This window comes from Tamandua tetradactyla, chromosome 11, assembly GCF_023851605.1.
Source record: "Tamandua tetradactyla isolate mTamTet1 chromosome 11, mTamTet1.pri, whole genome shotgun sequence".
Classification (NCBI taxonomy): domain Eukaryota; kingdom Metazoa; phylum Chordata; class Mammalia; order Pilosa; family Myrmecophagidae; genus Tamandua; species Tamandua tetradactyla.
The window spans coordinates 76,416,375-76,435,092 of NC_135337.1; the positions used below are offsets into that span (position 1 = coordinate 76,416,375).

The 18,718-nt window shown below is 42.6% G+C and overlaps 1 protein-coding gene across 10 annotated transcripts in view; it reads right to left on the reverse strand.

Moving 5' to 3' along the window:
* The window catches only part of CATSPERD (catsper channel auxiliary subunit delta), a 91,965-nt gene that overhangs the window by 67,626 nt on the left and 5,621 nt on the right, over positions 1-18,718 (reverse strand). For 7 of the 10 annotated variants that reach the window (XM_077121040.1, XM_077121044.1, XM_077121037.1 and 4 more), the window contains 4 exons: positions 10,761-10,833; positions 9,877-9,991; positions 6,354-6,421; positions 5,339-5,452 (listed from right to left, as the gene is read on the reverse strand). In XM_077121040.1, coding sequence (XP_076977155.1) covers positions 5,339-5,452; positions 6,354-6,421; positions 9,877-9,991; positions 10,761-10,833 — 370 coding nt within the window. Of the gene's footprint in view, positions 1-5,338; positions 5,453-6,353; positions 6,422-9,876; positions 9,992-10,760; positions 10,834-17,933; positions 18,084-18,718 lie in introns of all 10 variants that reach the window. The other 3 variants (XM_077121042.1, XM_077121041.1, XM_077121043.1) reach the window with 1 other exon arrangement.

The window sequence follows — 18,718 nt, forward strand, 5'->3', positions numbered from 1 at the left end:
CTCCACAAACGAATACAGTCCTCTAGGAAAGTCTTCTCCAAATAATGAAACACAAAGCCCCTCTGACTTCCTGTCTGGAATGGGGATGTAGTTCAGCCAGTGTTGTGATGAAAGCTGATGTGTAACACAAGGCAGATGTTCAGCTAGGATACACCAGTTGCTAAAATATGACAACACTTTTTCAGGGGTTGGTAACCATCCATTGCCCAAGCACCCTGGGGGCCTCCCCAGAGACCACGCTAATTTCCTCTGGCTGCTCTAACAAATCACCATAGACTTAGTAGGTTAAAACAACACTAGTTTATTATCTTACAGTTCTGGAGGGTCAGAAGGCCTAAAACCAAAGTGTCAGGAAGGCAGCATTCCTTTCTGTAGGCTCTAGGGAAGAATCTGTTTCCTTGACTTTTCCAGCTTCTGGAAGCCACCTGGATTTCTTGGCTCGTGGCCCCTTCTTCCATCTTCAAAGCCAACAGTGTAGCATTTTCAATCGTCTCTACTTCTCTCTTTCTCTCACCTCTGCTTCTGTTGTCACATCCCCTTTGCAAGCTCTAACCCTCCTACCTTCCTCTTTCCTTTATTAGGACCCCTGAGATTACACTGGGCATTAACTGAATCCCATCCTCAAAATCCCTTTTGCCAGGTGAGGTGACACAGTCACAGGTTCCAGGGATTAGACTGTGGACATCTTTGGGGGAGGGGTCCCTGATCTGCTGAACAAACAGCCCTGTCCCTAAACCATCTCACAATCTGGAAACTAGAGGATTAACATCTGACACAGGTCAGACGAGTCCCGATGATAAAGACAGTGGAGCAGAAAGATGGGGAGAGGTCGGATCCCTGAGGGCACTGCTGAGCTGGATGGCCTACATCTATAGATTACTATGCGAAAAAAGAAATTTATTTGAGCCATAGGTACTTGCAGCTGATGTACTGCTACTCATTGATAGCTCAAGTTAGCAAGTGGTAAAGAGTTGCTGGGGAAGGGAGATGACTGGAAACACCACCACCGTGTGTGAATGTGGTGTCTTGGATGAGAAAGAAGGAGCTCAGAAGTCAAGCTTGTGGGAGTCAAACTTCTGGACATTTCCCCATGGCTCTGTCACTTCCTTCTAGGTGGATGGATAAGTAGTTGAGTGGGAGGGTAGACATGGAAATGGATAGAGAGATAGGTAGGTGGGTGGGTGGACAGCTGGATAGATGGAGATGGATGGATGGATGGCTGGGTAGGTGGCTGTGTGTGTGGATGGTTGGATAGATGGACAGATTCGTGGGTGAGTGGATGGATAGAGAAGGATGGATGGATGGATGGATGGAGATGGATGGATGGATTGCTGGGTAGGTGGGTGTGTGGGTGGGTGGATGGATGGATGGATGGATGGATGGATGGGTAGTGAGGCCTATTTACTCCAGCCTCACTGCTAGGGTGGAAGCAGAAGAGGTACAGTGGTGGCTTCTGGAGTGCAGAGAATAAGAGGGTGTCTTTCCAGGGTACAGAGGTTTTACTATTGACCTGGCTGTAGCAGCTCTGATTCTAGCGATTTCCTGAGCCAACACACAGAGACGTATCTACCTTTCCCCTTGCTTTCCATCAAATTTCTAAGAAAACAACAAAATACACAAAATAAAAAGACTATTTTATGAATAATTGGGGATTTTAGTGATGTTAGTTTATAAATGAGCTCTAATGTTAACTCTTGCTCCCATGACTATGTCCTTCTAGGGTGAGTTTTGAAGGACAACATGTGGCTGGTTCAATTCTAGCTTCACTGGGCCTCCTGGCAGGGCAGGAAAACCAGATCTGGGACAGGATGACAACTTGAGAGCAGAGTTGACTCTTTCTGCTTTCATTCTGACAGGCTGCCCAAGTGATCGGGGGTGAAGAACTCTCTGAGTCAAAACAAAACTTCCTCATCTGGGACTTCTGGGAAGATGGCAGAGTAGAATATGCTGACTTCACCCAAGCTCCACAGAACAATAAGAAAAGGGTTAAAATAAATAAATAATGAACAGACTGCAGTTGAAGCAGAGAGACTGGGTCAGAGGTGGCAGGCATTTAATAGACCCCCAAGTAGAATTACAGCCCCTACATGAGGTTCAACCTTGGTTTGGTCAGGAACTACAGACACACCAAGTGCAAAAGGGAACTTCAACACAAACCCAAGTAAATACAAGACTTTAACGAGTAAAGGAAACCAACTTACAAAATAACCTTAAAATAAAATAAAGAGCATAAAGAATTTGAAAGATTAAATAGAAAAATAGCAGATGTCACAGAGATGAAAGATACTGTAGACCACATTAGAAGTAAACTAGAGACATACAATAGTCTCACAGAAGCAGAAGGAAGAATAAGTGCGCTAGAACACAGAACAATCGAACTAGAATACATAAAAGAACAACGACAAGAAAAATGGAAAAAATGGAACTGGATATCAAGGAAATGATGGACAACAAAAGGCGTGCAAATATAAGAAACACTGGTGTTCCAGAAGGAGAGAAGGTCCAGAAAGATTAGTCAAAGAGATGATTAGAGAAAACTTCCCAACCCTTACAAAAGATACAATGAAAAAAACAAAACAAAAACAAGCAAACAAAAAAGACATAATGGTCAATTCCATAACTGCTAGAATGCAATGTACCAGCAACAATGGTTTTTAAAAAGGGGAATTTAATAAGTTGCAAGTTAACAGTTTCGAGGCCGTGGAAATATCCCCAATTAAAGCAAGTCTATAGAAATGTCCAATCTAAGGCATCCAGGGAAAGATACCTTGATTCAAGAAGACCGATGAAGTCCAGGGTTTCCCTCTCAAGTGGAAAGGCACATGGTGAGCACAGTCAGGGTTTCTCTCTTGGCTGGAAGGGCACATGGTAAGCACAGCATCATCTGCTAGCTTCCTCTCCAGCTCCCCGGTAGGCATTTTCCTTCTTTATCACTGAAAGTCGCTGGCTGGTGGACTCTCTGCTTCGTGGTTCTGCAGCATTCTCTGTTGTGGCTTTCTTGTGGCTCTGTCATTCTTTTCCTGCTCTCTCCAAATCTCCTGCTTTCTCCAAAATGTTTCCTCTTTTATAGGATTCCAGTAAACTAATCAAGACCCACCCGAATGGGTAGGGACATGTCTCCACCTAAACCAACTTAAGAATGACTCTTGATTGAGTCACATCTCCAGGGAGATATTACAGTCTCAAACATACAGTACTGAATAGGGATTAGTGTTAGGTTGGGGGAATGGGGAAGGGCACTGCAACTGGAGCTGCAGAGGCTGTGTCACCCCTCCCAACCTGACTTCCGGAACTAATGAACTGCCCCTTCCGGATGTCACCTGACCTCCATCCTTAAAAGCTGCCCACGCCGAAGCCAGCGTGCGCACTCACCTCTCTCCATCTTGGTTTTGGTGAGTTCTGCCCAGGAGCGCAGAAATAAACCCCCCCACACCTTAAATTTCCTGGTCTACCTTTTTTCTTTCTCACCCTTTCACCTCCTAAACCTTTCAATTAGAAGAAATAGCTGCCTCTATAAAATGGGATTAGGATTAAAATATGGCTTTTCTAGGGTACATACAGTCTTTCAAACTGGCACACATAAATATGCAAATCAAAGAGGCCCAATGAACCCTAAATAGAATAAATCCAAATAGCTCTACTCCAACACACATACTAATCAGACTGTCAAATGTGAAGAGAAGCAGAAAGTTCTAAAAGCAGCATGAGAAAAGCAATTTATTATATATAAGGTGTGCTGGTTTGAATCTGTGGTGGACCCCAGTAAAGTCATGTCCTTAAAGCCTCATTCAATATTGCTGGGTGGGAGCATTTTGATTGTTTTCATGGAGATGTGACCCCTCCAATATGGGCGGTAACTTTTGATTAGATGATTTCCATGGAGGTGTGTCTCCACCTATTGAAGGTGGAGCTACTTACTGGAATCCTTTAAAAGAGGAAACATTTTGGAATGGGTCCCTTCTTAGAGCCACGAGAAAGCCACAACAGAGCTGAGCATGGCCACGAGGCCGAGAGAACCACAGAGTTCACCAGCCAGTGACCTTTGGAGATGAAGGAAAACACCCCCGCAGAGGCTTCATGAAATAAGAAGCTGGGAGAGAAAGCCAGCAGACTGTCACTATATCCGCCACGTGCCTTCCAAAAGTTGAGAGAGAAATGCTGAGCCCATCGGCCTTCTTGAGCAAAGGTAACCTCTTCTTGATGCCTTCATTTGGACATTTTTATAGCCTTGCTTTAACTGGGACATTTTCTCGGCCTTAGAACTGTAAACTCCCAATTTATTAAATTCCCATTTTTAGAAGCCATTCCATTCCTGGTATATTGCAATCCAGCAGCTAGCAAACTAGAACACAAGGGAAACCACCTAAGACTGAGTTTGGACTACTCAACAGGCACCATAGAGGCAAGAAGGCAATGGTATAATATATTTAAAATCCTGAATGAGAAAGGCTTCCAGCCAAGAGTTCTTTCTCCAGCCAAGTTGTCCTTCAAAATTGAAGGAGAGATTAAGATCTTCAAAGACAAAGACTGAGAGAATTATTCAACAAGAGACCTGCCCTATAAGTAATACTAACGGGAATTCTGTCAACTGGAAAAAAACACGCTTCCAGTAATCTGGATTAAGACCCACCCTGATTCATCAGGGCTACACCTCAACTAAAAATAACATCTTCAAGAGGTTCTACTTACAATGGGTTCACACCCACAGGATTGCAGATTGAAAACCATGTGTTTGTTAGGGGACATAATTCAAGCCACCACACAGGAGGACATGAATTTTGGGGAGGATACTGTCCAACCCACCGCGTTTGTAAAACGGAGGTAATCGATTTTGTTAGATGAGCGTGGGGGTAAAGGTCATAATTAATATTCAGTCTTGACCTTGGTGCCAAGCTTCTCATAAGCTGCTATGATTTCACCTGACTTAAAACCTTCGGCCTCAGAAGGCAGAGTTCTCGCCTGCCATGCCGGAGACCTGGGTTCATTTCTGGGTGCCTGCCTATACAAAAACAAAACAAAACAAAACAAAAAAACCTTCTGTCTCCTCTTCTAACTTCCCAGACTCTCTAGTTGGCTCTTTTGGTCTAACATCAAGGAGGGAAAAAGCCCCTTGTTCACTGCCTCAGTTTGCCCGAGCTGCTATGACAAACTAACACCAACAGCTTCAAAGGTCCTATTTACAAATGGGTTCACACCTGTAGGAATGCAGATAAAGACATGAGCATGTTTTTTATAGGGTACATGATTCAATCCCCAACATCCACCCATCAATAGCTAACTACTACAAACATATCAGGCCTAACATTTAATTTTCACCTTCTTACCAAATTTAACATACCTGACTTCCAAAGGTAAACTTCTGAAATTTGTATCCCCAGGTATTTGAGAAATATATATTGGCCTGAGAAACCTGCTCTCCTTGCAAATATGCAAAAATTGATTTACTTATATCCTGGAAAACACACACACATACACATAAAACAAACTCTTTAAGAAATCACAATCCAGAGCTTATTACCCAGAAAAATGAAAGCTTCTGTATACAAATATACACAAACCTATACGTGGATGCTCACAAAAGCATTATGTGCAATAGCACAAAGATACCTTTGTGCAATAGCCAAAGAGTGAAGACAAACAAAATGTGCTCTATCCCATATCCTGGAATATTAGTCAGCAATAAAAAAGGAATAAACTATTGATACATGCATCAACCCTGCTGAATCTCCAGGCTGAGAGCCAAAAGCCAGTCCCCAAAGGTTACAAACATCTGAATCCATTTATATACAATGTTCCTTCTTGAAATGATAAAATTACAGAGATGGAAGGGAGATTAGCAGTTGCTGGGGGATTTAAGGATGGGAAAGAGAGGGAGAGGGGCTGAATGTGGTCACACAAGGGTAGCACAAGGGAGATCTTTGCACTGATGCAACAGTTCTGTATCTTGAAGCCAGAATCTGGGCACCTGATAAATTGGCATATAACTTGATACATTGTACCCAAGTCAGTTTCCTGCTTTTGATACTCGTTCTATAAGATGTTACCACTGGGGGAAGTGGGGGGGGGGGCAGGACTATACGTGGTATTTTTTTTTTGTAACTTCCTGAGGCCTCTATAATCATTTCAAAATTAAAATAAGATAGATAGAGTCAGGTGACCTGAAAGTGACTCCAGAGTCCCTCTTGTATCTCAAATTCTCCTCTGAGCCCTGGGGATGATGCTTCTAAAGATGCCCAAGGCCATCTCGGTCACAGCCCCCAAGGCTTCCTGTGCGTATTTGTACTTAGAATTATCTGTGTTTGGAATAGTGTTAATAAAAAAAAAAGAAAAGAAAGAGAACACGCTGTGCTTACCAAACAAAAGGAATTTCCACTGTAACAACAATTATCACCAGAAATATGTGAAATGGGATGTTCTATACCTGAAAAGAAAAGATAATTTTTAAAATAGAGGACGACTCTACGTGGGGATTGAAGTTCAGAGGAAAGTTTGGAACTGGGGTTCTCAAACTCAGCTTGGACACCTGGTGTTGGATCACTCCCTGCAGTGGGGAGGGGGTGGGGAGGGGTGTGTCCTGTGCATGGCAGGGGGTTGAGCAGCCTCCCTGGCCTCCCCCTGCCACATGCCAGGAGCAGCCCCCTGCCTGGAGGTGACTCCCATAAGTCCCCAGACATTGTCCAGGACCCTCTGGGAGGCAGGAGCACCAAGGGTTGGGGACCTCGGGCTTAGAGGAACTCCTTTAGAAGCCTGTCCAGGACAGGAAGGACTCCCTTCTTTCGGCTGGGATGATTTTGCTTCTATTTTAAAAGCAGAAGATTCAGGTCACCGAGACCCAGAGTGCAGCAGGAGGCTGTTCTGCCTTCCCAGATAAAATCTCTGTTTCCACCCTCTGCTGAAACAGATGCCGGGAAATGTCGGGTCTGGTTCGCTTCCTTTTAGGACAGCGGGGCTTGCCCACACCCAAGTCCCGTGGGCAGGACCCAGCAAGTCTTTCTAAGTCGGGAGATGTTTGACTCCTACTATCACCTCCTCGGTTGGGGTGGAAAAGGTGGACCATGGTGACTGCAAACAAACATACTTTCTGGATGGGCTTCCTGGGAAATTGTGCAAGCTTTGCATGCTTTCCCCGCGCCATTGCAATACGTTTATTTGGCATTCTGAGAAAGCCACAGCTCTCAGATTCTGGCATGTCTAATTTAGGAATTACAGTCTCACATTGCTAATCCACGTTTCCCGGGAGAAGGGGAGTGATCATTAATTATAGGGTGACTGGGGGAGGGGCTTCAGGCATGTTGAGACAATTTCACCAGGGGTGTCCCTGAGTAAAAATTAAAATGGATAGCAGAAACACTGATAATTGTCATCTCCCAAGCAGCTTATCTGCACTGGAGCAATCGTTGTTTGAAAGGACCCAGAGTAGCCAAAATAATCAATCTTCCAAAAGAAGAACAAAGTTGAATGACTCACACTTCCCAGTGTCAAAACTTATAACAAATCTACAGTAATCAAGATACGGTACAAGGATGGACACAGAGATCTATGGAATAAGATTGAAAGTTCAGAAATAAATGCAAGCATCCATGGCCAGTTGATTTTTGACAAGTGCACCAAAAGCATCCAACAAAAAAGAATAGCCTTTCCAATAAATGGTGCTGGAACAACTGGATATCCTCATGCAAATGAATGAAGTTGGACCCACATACAAAAATTAAATGAAAGTGGATTTAAGAGTTAGAACTATAAAACTCTCAGAAGAAAGCACAAAAACCTTTACAATCCTGAATTTGGCAAAGGATTCTTAGATATGATACCAAAAGCACAACCATGATCAACAGCAAAAAAAAAAATCAGATAAATTAGACTTCATCAAAGTCTAAAACTTTTATGCTTTGATGGACTTCGTGAAAGTGAAATGATAACCTATTGAAGGGGATAAAACATCTGCAAATCATATATCTGAAAGGGACTTTGTATCCAGATATACACAGAACTCTTACAGCTCATCAACAAAAAGACAGATAACCTAATCAAAAACAGGCAAAGGTTTGCTTCCCAGACTATGTACCCAAAAAAGAAAAAAAAAAAGAAAAAAAAACAGGTGAAGGATCTGAGTAAACATTTCTGCAAAGAAGACATACAAATGGCCAATAAGTACATGAAAATATGCTCAACATCATTAGTTATCAGGGAAATGCAAATCTAAATCACATACCCATAGGGATAGCTAGAATTTAAAGCTCAGGTAATAATAAGTGCCGACAAAGATGTGGAGAAACAGGAACCCTCCTATGCTGCTGGTGAGAACGTAATATGTTGCAGCTGCTTTGGAAAACAGCTGGGCAGTTCCTCAAACAATTAAACATAGAGTCACCAAATGACCCAGCAATTCAACCCTTGGGGTTATACCCAAAAGAAATTAAAACAAGTCCACGCAGAAACATGTACACAAATGTTCATAGCAGCATGAATCACAATTGCCAAAAGGTGGAAACAACCCAAATGTCTGTCATTAGTTGACTGGACAAACAAAATGTGAACCATCCATGCAAGAGAGTATTATTCAGCCCTGAGAAAGGAGTGAAGTACTGAGCCATGCTGCAGTATAGATGAAACTTGAAAACACTAGATTCAGAGTAAGGAGCCAGTCAGAAAAGGTCACATATTGAATGATCCCATTGATAAGAAATGTCCAGAGCAGGCAAATCCATAGAGACAGAAGGCAGATTTGTCATTGCCTAGGTTTGGGGGGAGAGAGGAGAGGAATAGGGAGTGGCAGCAAATGGGCATTAGGTCTCCTTTTGGAGAGATGAAAATGTTCTGGAACTAGCTAATGATGACGGATGCATAACCTTGTGAATAGACTTTTTGCCCCTGGATTTACGCTTGTTAAAATGGGAATTTTACGTTATGTGAAAATAGAAAAAGAGCTGTGAACTGTGGGAGAGAAAAAGAATGATCTGACGGCCAGGAGAAGGAGTGAGAGGATGAGTGAGGGAAGGAAGAACCAGGATGGGAGAATTTTGGAGGGGGAGAGAAGAAGGTAGCATGTAAAGGGGGCTTTTAGGAAGCTCAGCTATGTGTAGGAAGTTCTGTAAAGAGTTGGTTTGCTGGTGATGTGGAGGCAGGTTTGGGTTAGGTTTGGGGTGACAAATTGATGAGATGGTACCAAGACAGGGCTGTCGATGTCAGAGGATGGGGGGTGAAGGGTGGAACTAGTTGATATTATGGAGGGCTGACCCCTCTGCATTTCAGGAGTCATCTGGCCTAGGAACCCATCTGGGGGTGTAGATTTCTGGAAAGTAATCATAGTGCATGGAACTTTTGTAGAATCTTATATAATTGCCCTAGTTGTTCTTTAGCATTCAGGAGTGGTCCTGGTTGGGTTCTGGCAAACCATAGTAAAGAGAAATATCTAGCTAAAACCTGCATAAGAGTAGCTTCCAGAATAACTCTAGATTCTATTAGAACTTCACTCCTGATCCTCTCTCCCTGCCTCTTGAGCCAAGGCTCTCTTTATCTCTCTTCATAAAGCTCACTTCCTCTCTTGCTACCTGTCCTCGACGTGAAACATATGGGACTAAATATTCCTACCACCCCCCCTTTGCCACCAGATGCCGCAAAGTGATTCTGGCCCCCTTGGCAGTCCTCCTCAAGACATCCAATCCGTTCTAACTACAATCCCAGACTGGACTGATAGGTTCAGGCCAATTTCCATTTGCATCTTAAAGGATAGAATAACATCTACAACCTGGAAGAAATGAGATATCCAGGGGCTGACATCCAAGTGGAAGTTCATTATACTTCCAAAATAAATAAACTCTCCTATGATATTGGTGACATCCATAAAAAAAATTTAGAAATACAAAATGCATGTACCTATAGAGGCATTCCAGGAATTGGCTTCATAGTCATAAACATAGACTTTTTGATTTATTACCAACAGCAGTACAGAACCAGCAAAAAGTGCTGATGTTACTTCTGGCACTCCAACCTAGAAATAACAACACATACGTTATCTACAGGATATCTTTTTCCACCATCAATTCAGAAAGCTATACTTTTTGACACACATTAGGAAAATGTAGAAGAATTTTGTGGGTTCCTAGATATTGGGAACCGTGCCCCATGGGGACAGCTCCAAGTGAAAGCTGGGGAGTTGAACTAGGTCTTTGAGGCCTTCAGTTACCCAAAGTCATGCCATCTCCTTATCAAAACCTTCTCTGGGAGCAAAGCAGGGCCTCAAGTATACATGGCAAGTGATGAGTGTAACTGAAAATTTAATGTGTCATTTCTAAAAGAAATACTGGTATTCTAATAGATGAAAAAACCTTCTTTAGCATAGGTGCTCGTGGCAGAATTTCTCAAGCTAGTACTGAGAGTGAAGCGTTTTCGGTTTTGGTGTAGGGCAATTCAGAGAGGTCCTAAAACTATTACACATAAAGTAGCATGCCATCCAATCTACCATCTCATACACAAGATCAATGTAAGGGGCACGTGTAACAATTTTGTTTCTTTTTTTCTTTCCTTTCTTTCTTTCTTTTTTTTTTTTTTTTTTTTTTTGAAAAAGTCTATTTCGGCACAGGGACAGAATAAAGTCAACCCTTTTTTTGGCTTGGAAATTGCTTTTGATGTCTTTAAGAGATATGTTTTAAAGTAGACCCCCAAGTTAGCAAAATAGACATTTGTCTGATATTTCCAAATCAGATCCATCACTGAACATGCTTATTTTGAGCATGTTTCAGATTAAGTAAAATAATTACCTGCATTGACTGAGGGATGGAAAATGGAAGGAGACTAGTGCCAAAGTTACTGTCTGTGAAAAAAACTTGTCTTCTAAAATAAACAATAAAAGAGTTAGAACAATTTCACACAAGGGAAAACGACAATGAAAGTACTCTAAAGGATCTTTCATCAAACAAAATTCCTTTTTAATTAGGAACCATTTCAGTGTTATTTATCATTATTATTTTTTAACATCTATAGCCCAGGTGAGTTCTTGGCAGAGCACTATTTTTAAAATGTTGCTGGAACAAATGTGAAATTACACAGAATGTACATTAAGTACCAGCTTGCCTTCCTCGGGTCGAACCTCAGCTATGTAATTTACACAGCTCAAATCCCATGAAAGTAAAGGCTTTCAGACAGGAACATCTATAAATAAGAACGAAGCAATTTGCTCCTTAATGTAGGAAACTTTTTAGAAAGGAAAAACTATCCATGAACATGGTATGCCATTTCATTCACCAAGACTCCTTTTCTTCCCATCTTCAGAAAAGTTATATGGTTTTATTCCAGAAAGACATTACCAGGTTAATCTGTACCCATTTTTCAAGTTTTTGTTGCTATTGTGATGGTATTTTTCATAATTGCCTTTTCTAACTGCTGGTTTATAAAATATTAGGTTTTTTTTTTAATGTCTTGTCCTGCATTTGGCCATCTTGCTACCCTAATATATTAGTTCAAGTCATTGAGTATGAGTGCTGAATCATGAATTATGAGGGCACCAGAGATAAGCATTTAAGGGCTTTGAAGTTCTGTTCTGAAAATATATCTTTTAGAGTTCCTGAATCATGTGCCCCACTTTTCAAATACTTAGGGTTTCTTCACAGTAACTCTCAGAGGTTCAATGAGATTCCAGATTCCCTTGCTGAGATCCGCAGAAATGGCTGGGGAGTTTCATGTGAATATCAAGTTTGGTTGTCAAATTTATGGCTTCCTCAAACCAAAATTCATGATAAACCTCATTTTTTTGCATCGTTTCATATAGTGAATGATGCCAAGCTAAGCTGCTGGTTGCAAAGAAGACCTCAGAGGTTTGCCACTGGAGATTTTTCCCAAAGGCTCTTGTAAAAGATAGGACATTCTTTTCTTTTTTTAAATATATTTTTTAACAACATACAAACACGAGCATTCTTACCATATGATCATTCCATCCTTGGCATATAATAAAAAAACTCACAATATCATCACCATGATCATTTCTTAGAACTTTTGTATCAATCAGAAAAAGAAAAAAATTCTTACATATTATACCCCTTATCCTTCCCTCTTATTGATTGCTAATATTTCCATCTATCCAATATATTTTAGCCTTTTTTCCCCTATTTTTTTCTATATCCCTGACCACTCCCTTCCATTGATCACTAGCATTTCAATCTACTAAATTTATTTTAACATTTGTTCCCCTTATTATTTATTTATTTTTAATCCATGTTTTACTCATCTGTCCATATCGTAGATAAAAGGAGCATCAGACACAAAGGTTTTCACAATCACACAGTCGCATTGTGAAAGCTGTATCATTATATAATCATCTTCACAAAACATGGCTATTGGAACACAGCTCTACATTTTCAGGCACTTTCCTCCAGGCTTTCCAATACACCTTAACTAAAAAGGTGATATCTATATAATGCGTAAAAATAACCTCCAGGTAACCTTCCAACTCTGAAATCTCTCAGCTATTGACATTTTGTCTCATTTCTCTCTTCCCTCTTTTGGTTGAGAAGGTTTTCTCAATCCCTTGATGCTGAGTCCCAGCTCATTCTAGGATTTCTGTCCCACATTGCCAGGAAGGTTTACATCCCTGGAAGTCATGTAGATAGGACATTCTTAAGAACAGCAATGGCAATGATGAAATAAAAATCTGTTACTGTACTACAGAGTACAAATGCTTGGCCGGCTCTACAGTTCTTCCATCTAATATTTGTGTCATTATTTATACCATCTAAACATAAAACAAGTGCTTGCAGGAGTTCCACTAACATTTCAAAAGCCTCATGCCTGCCTGTCCACTGAGGATGGCAAAATTTCCCTCAGTTCATTACCCCTTTCTTCACTGCTCTGAAAAAAAGACTGAAATGACACTGTCAAGTTTTAAAAGCAGTGTGGTGGTCGATGGAAAAAAAGAAGAAACTGCCTCAATCATTTCCAATGTAACAGCTACTCCCATAATGGGCACTGATTTTGCTAACCACATATTTAAGGCACAAGAAGAGTAGAGTGTGTAGACAGCTTGGGGATATTTCTCTAGAAGTCTAGAACCAACAACCTTCATTTAGGAAGAAAATCCACTGGACACAACGTAAGTCTGTCCATGACACGACTCCATACTTAATTCCCACTTCTCAGTTATTGAAGTGTGAAATGTCACAGCCAAATTTCTGCATCAGCTTCATAAGGCAGGAAGCCCACAAATTCCTCTCTTAGATGATGAATGTCACCACAAACCTCACCTGGAGTGCTTTTTACCAAGAGTAAAGATCTTTGGGGAGTTCAGCAGCTCATGCTTATTCAGAGGCATGTTTTATTCTCCCATAAGGTTCAAAATTTCAAATAAATACTCTACGTTTTCTTCGTTTCCCTTTTCTTCAAGAGTTAAAGTTAAAATAACTTCATCCTGTTCTTCACCCATGTGCTGGTTTGAAAGTATGGTGTACCCCAGAAGAGCCATGTCCTTTAATCCCAATTCAATATTGTAGGGTGGAAACTTGTTGATTAGGTTACCTCCAAGGAGACTGTGGCACTCCCAGCTGTGGGTGTGGCCCCTTGATGAGGTTATCTTCATGAACATGGCCATGCCTAATTGTGGGTGTGTCCATTCGGTTAAATGGAGATGTGACTCCACCTATTCAGGGTAGGCCTTGATCAGTTTGAGTCCATTAAAAGAGGAAGCATTTTAGAGAAAGCTCAGAGCCGATGCACATGCTTGGAGTGCTGACAGAGCAGATGCCTAGACACAGGCAGAGCCCAGCAGACATTGCCACATGCCTTCCCATGAGATGCTAAGCAAGCCAGAACCCAAAGTTGCGTCCCAGAGGAGCTAAGTGAAGGCCTACAGATGTTTAGAGAGGAAAACACTAGCATCAGAAGCTAGAATCAGCAGAACCAAGAACAAGGACCAGCAGACGCCGGCCACATGCCCTCCGAGGTCTCCCTTCCTTGAGCCAAGGTATCTTTCTCTGGATGCCTTAGTTAGGACATATTTATAGCCTTAGAACTGTAAACTTGTAACTTACTAAATTCCCTTTTTAAAGCCATTTCATTTTTGGTATATTGTTTTACAGCAGCTTTAGCAAACTAATACAACCCCCTTCTTCTGTATTTGGGTTCTGAGCATTGCTCGTTCGTTTCTTTTTGTCTTTGTTTCTGTTCAGAAGTTTCATCCATTTTTTTGTTTTGTTTTGTTTCAGTGTCCCCATTTCATCTTCACTCATTTTTTTTTATATATTTGTTTTCTGTGTCTACTTTATGGATTGCTCAAAGTGAATGCTCAGATCAAATACTGTTGGTATAGCATTATTTCGAAGAGTTGTCCCACAAGGCCTCTCCCACTAACTTCACAAGTATCTGCTTCAATTAATTTTGAGTAATAAAATAACCCAATCATTCTTTAGTTTTCTGATGTCTCTGTAAAATGTATGGTTCTACAAATCAAAGAGGTCTCAAAGTGTTTGGCACCAATAATGTTTATTTAGCTGGTCAGGTGTTTTATCTTTCAAGTCTGCTCTCCTACAATTCTCCACCCACTTGTGGCATCTGGCCAGGTCCCGCAGTAACCCGAAGTCCACGTGGGACTGCATGCTCGCCCCTAGGTAATTGGAGGCAGCAGAGAAGTTTGGAATCACAGCGCCCACCAGCCAGGCCATTCCTTCCCTCCCCACCTCTCCAGGGCAGCCTGCCAGTTGCACCCCTCTGACACAACTTTAAAACAGCAGATAGGAGAAGAGAGCTTTCTTCTGTTGCTCTCTCACTAAGCCAACTTGGCAGGTGAACTCACTGCCCTACCCCTACATGGGACATGACTCCCAGGGGTGTAAATCTCGTGGCAATGTGGGACCTGACTCCTGGGGATGAGCTGGGATCCCCACATTATGAGACAGAGAAAACCTTCTTGACCAAAAGGGGGAAGAGAGAAATGAGACAAAATAAAGTCTCAGTGCATGAGAAATTCCAAACAGAGTCAAGAGGTTATCCTGGAAGTTATTCTTACGCATTATATAGATATCCCTTTTTAGCTTATGTTGTATCCATTATGAAGCAGTTGGAGCGAAGTACCTGAAACTGTTGAGCTGTGTTCCAGTTGATTCTTGCAGTTGATTGTATAATGATAAAGCTTTTACAATGTGACCATGTCGACTGCAAAAACTTTGTGGTTGATGTTCCCCTTTATCCAGAGTATGGACAGGTGAATAAAAATTAAGGACCAAAAAAAAAAAAAAAAAACAATAATGGAGGGGGTAAAGGGTAAAAAAAATTGGGGTATATTGCAATACTAGTGGTCAATGAGAGGGAGGGTAAGGCATATGGGATATATGAGTTTTTCTTTTTGTTTATTTTTCTGGAGTGATACAAATGTTCTAAAAATGATCATGGTGACGAATACACAACTGTATTGTGAGCCACTGATTGTACACCATGTATGGACTGCATGTGTATGAAGATTTCCTAATGAAAAAAAAATTTTTTTAAAAAAAGAGAAGAGGATGGATTATATGGTGTGGGAATAAAACCGTGTTTTTAAAAAAGAGAGAAGAGGGAACTAGCAAGCTGACTATGACAAAAGGTGTTGGCTATTAGCAGTGGGGGGTGCACAGAAAAAATTTTCAAACCAGATACATGAAAAATTTATGGTGATATCATTTGTTACATCAAAAGATAAGAACCAACCGAAAAGGTGACAGCTGTTGGCATCAACCAGGCCACTTCCCTACTCAAAACCCATCATTTGTTACCTATATCCTAAAGGATCAAAGTTGAACTTCTTAGCTGGCATACAAGGCAGTTCGTGATCTGAACCCCACCCATCTCACGGGCGGGGGGGTGGGGCGCTCTCCTTGATGGGCTGAACATATGATTTCTGGGTATACAAACAACTAGCTGTGCTTTCCATCTGCATATTGTACTGGGGCTTGTAGTCCAGGGTTTCTCAATGTTGACATTATTGACATTCGGGGCTGGAGAGTTCTTTGTGGTGGGGGGTATCCTGTACATTGCAGGGTGTTGAGCAGCATCCCTGCCCTCCACCCATGAGATGCTAGGGCACCCATCTCCACGGTCATGACCACCAAAAATGTCACTCATCGTTGCCCAACCTCCTCTGGGAGAGAAAACTGCCCTCTGGGTAAGACCTCCTAGCCCAGCTTTACCTCTCACTACCCCTGGACCTGAACTTTGCACTCCTGCGCCATGCACTTAAAAGGTCTCTGGCTTGTGCCAAATCTCCCCACCACCACCACCACCACACTCCATCCTGGCTCTCTTTACCTTCCCTACCCAGTCATCCCGATATGCTGAAATCCCACCTCTGTTTCAACTAGGACCCAGGTGCTCCTTCCTCCATACAGCCTCCCATGATTTCCCAGGATCCCACCTTCCTCTGGCCCTCCAAAGTGCTGTGTTCCAATCTTACAACCCTGCCTCTTTCCACCACTGCCCCCAGCCTCAGCCCCTCTCTCGTCTTCTGCTGTCATCTTGTCTCTCTGCTCCCCAGACCCCACCCAGCAGCCAATGGTTCTTTAAAAGGGAAGCTTGCTTAGCCACAACTCCCAGGGCTGCTGTAACAAAATGCCAAAACTGGGGGGTGTTTATTCTCTCCCGGTTCTGGGGGCCAGAAATCGAGAATTGAGGTGTCGGCGGAGCTGCGCTCCCTTCTACAGCCTTCAGGGGAGAATCCTGCCCTTTCTTTCCAGCTTCTGGTGGCCACAGTGTTTCCTGGCATGTGGCAGCATCCCCCCCACCCCCCCAATTTCTGCCTTTCCTGGGTCTCCACCAAATTGTCTTCTTCTTCTAAGGACACCAGTCGTGTCGGGTCTAGGGCCCACCCGAATGCAAGAGGACCTCATCTTAACTGGAGTCCATCCACGGAAGGCCACAGTGCTTGGACAGAAGGTCAAGTTCACACAGGTCAAGTTCACAGCAGGTTAGGACTCAGACATCTTTTGGGGGGGACATAATTCAACCCACTCTCTCCATCAGAACTTCCTACCACACTTAAATTGAAATCCAAATTCATCGTCACAGCTTACAAAGCCCCACATAATCTGACACTGCTGATGTTCCTCTTTACTCTCCACTTTGCTCCCTCAACTAGAGCCGTTTCTCCAACACCTCAAGCAGGCTCCTGCCTCAGGGCCTTTGCACATACCATTCCTGCTGCCCGGAATGGGGGAAAGGGCCACCCCAAGCAGGCCCATGCTCCCTCCAAAGGCTCCAGGGAAAAGTCCTTCCTCGTCTCCTTCTACCTCCTGGTCGCCCTTTGTCTTGCAGATGCATCACTCCTTCTTCCCATGGTCTTCTCCAAAGCATGTCCAAATTTCCCACTTCTTCTAAGGACACTGGTCACTGGATATAGGATCCACCCTAATCCAGGATGGCCTCATCTTAACTGGATTACATTTGCAAAGACTCCATTTCCAGATAAGGTCACTGAGGTAGTTTGGAGCTGTAGGTATCCCAAGAAAAACATGTTCTGAAACCTAATCCAGGCCTGTGGGTATGGACCCACTGTAGGTTAGATCTTCTGAGGAGGTGATTTCAGTTAAGGTGGGGCCCAGCTCAACCAGGATGGGTCTTCATCTTCTTACTGGAGTCCTTTATAAGAGAATGAAATTCAGGCAGACAGCAGGTGAGCCAGAGAGAGAGCAGCCAGAAGCTGAAATCAGCGGAAACCTGAGAAGGGAGAGGCCAGGAGAGATTGCCACATGCCTCGCCAGGTGACAGAAGAGCCCAGGACCCAGGATGGCTTGCTCCACCAATCTCTGGCAAGAAAGCATGGCCTTGTGGACTTTTTCCCAGTCTCAAAACCGTAAGCAAATCAATTCCCATTGTTTCATGATATTTGTCTGAACAGCCCAGGAAACTAAAATAGTCACATTAACAGATTCCTGATGGATGTGAATTTTGGGGGGTGACACTATTATAAGCCAATATACCTTTCCCAAATCCAATGTGTTCTTGGCATCAGGATATCATTTATGCTTGTTATGCTCTAAACCAGATATTGGCAACAGTTTTCCAGAAAGAACCAGATGATAAATATTTTAGGGGCCATGTGGTCTCTTTTCCACTACTCCAGTCTGCTGCTGTAGCACAAAAGACAATATGTAATGAATGAGTACGGCTGTACACCCTATAAAGCTTTAATTACGACACTGAAATCTGAATTTCATATCATTTTCGTGTTGCAAAATATTGTTTTTTTCAACCACATAAAAATGTAAAGGCCATTCTTAGCTCACAGGCTGTAGAAAAAAAGGTGGCAGACTGGATCTGGTCCACAAGTGGTAGTTTCCTGATCCCTACCCTAAAGCAAGTGTCCCACTGAACCTTCTGATGGAAATATTCTGAGCAGCCCAGTATGGTAGGCACTAGCCATGGCCAGCATTTGAAATGTGGCTAGTTGGGCTGGGGCCCTGGGTTTTTCATTTTATTGCATTTTAATAAATTTAAATTTTAAAAGTCACATGCAGCTACCTCCTAGGACAGCATAGTTCAGCACAGATGGTCCCCACTCTGGTAAATTCCTATTCATCCCTCAAAACCCAGTATTGGCAAGTGGACCTTCCAAGGTATTTTCTCCTTAGTTCTAAAGGAATGATCTGGAATTAGCATTTGATCATTCGAGAAGCTGAATTTGCCTCCTATGCAGGGTTAACTTCACCTTCCCTGCTTCTTGACACATCAGTTAAGGGGTCTGCCTTTGTGGTCATCCCCTGTC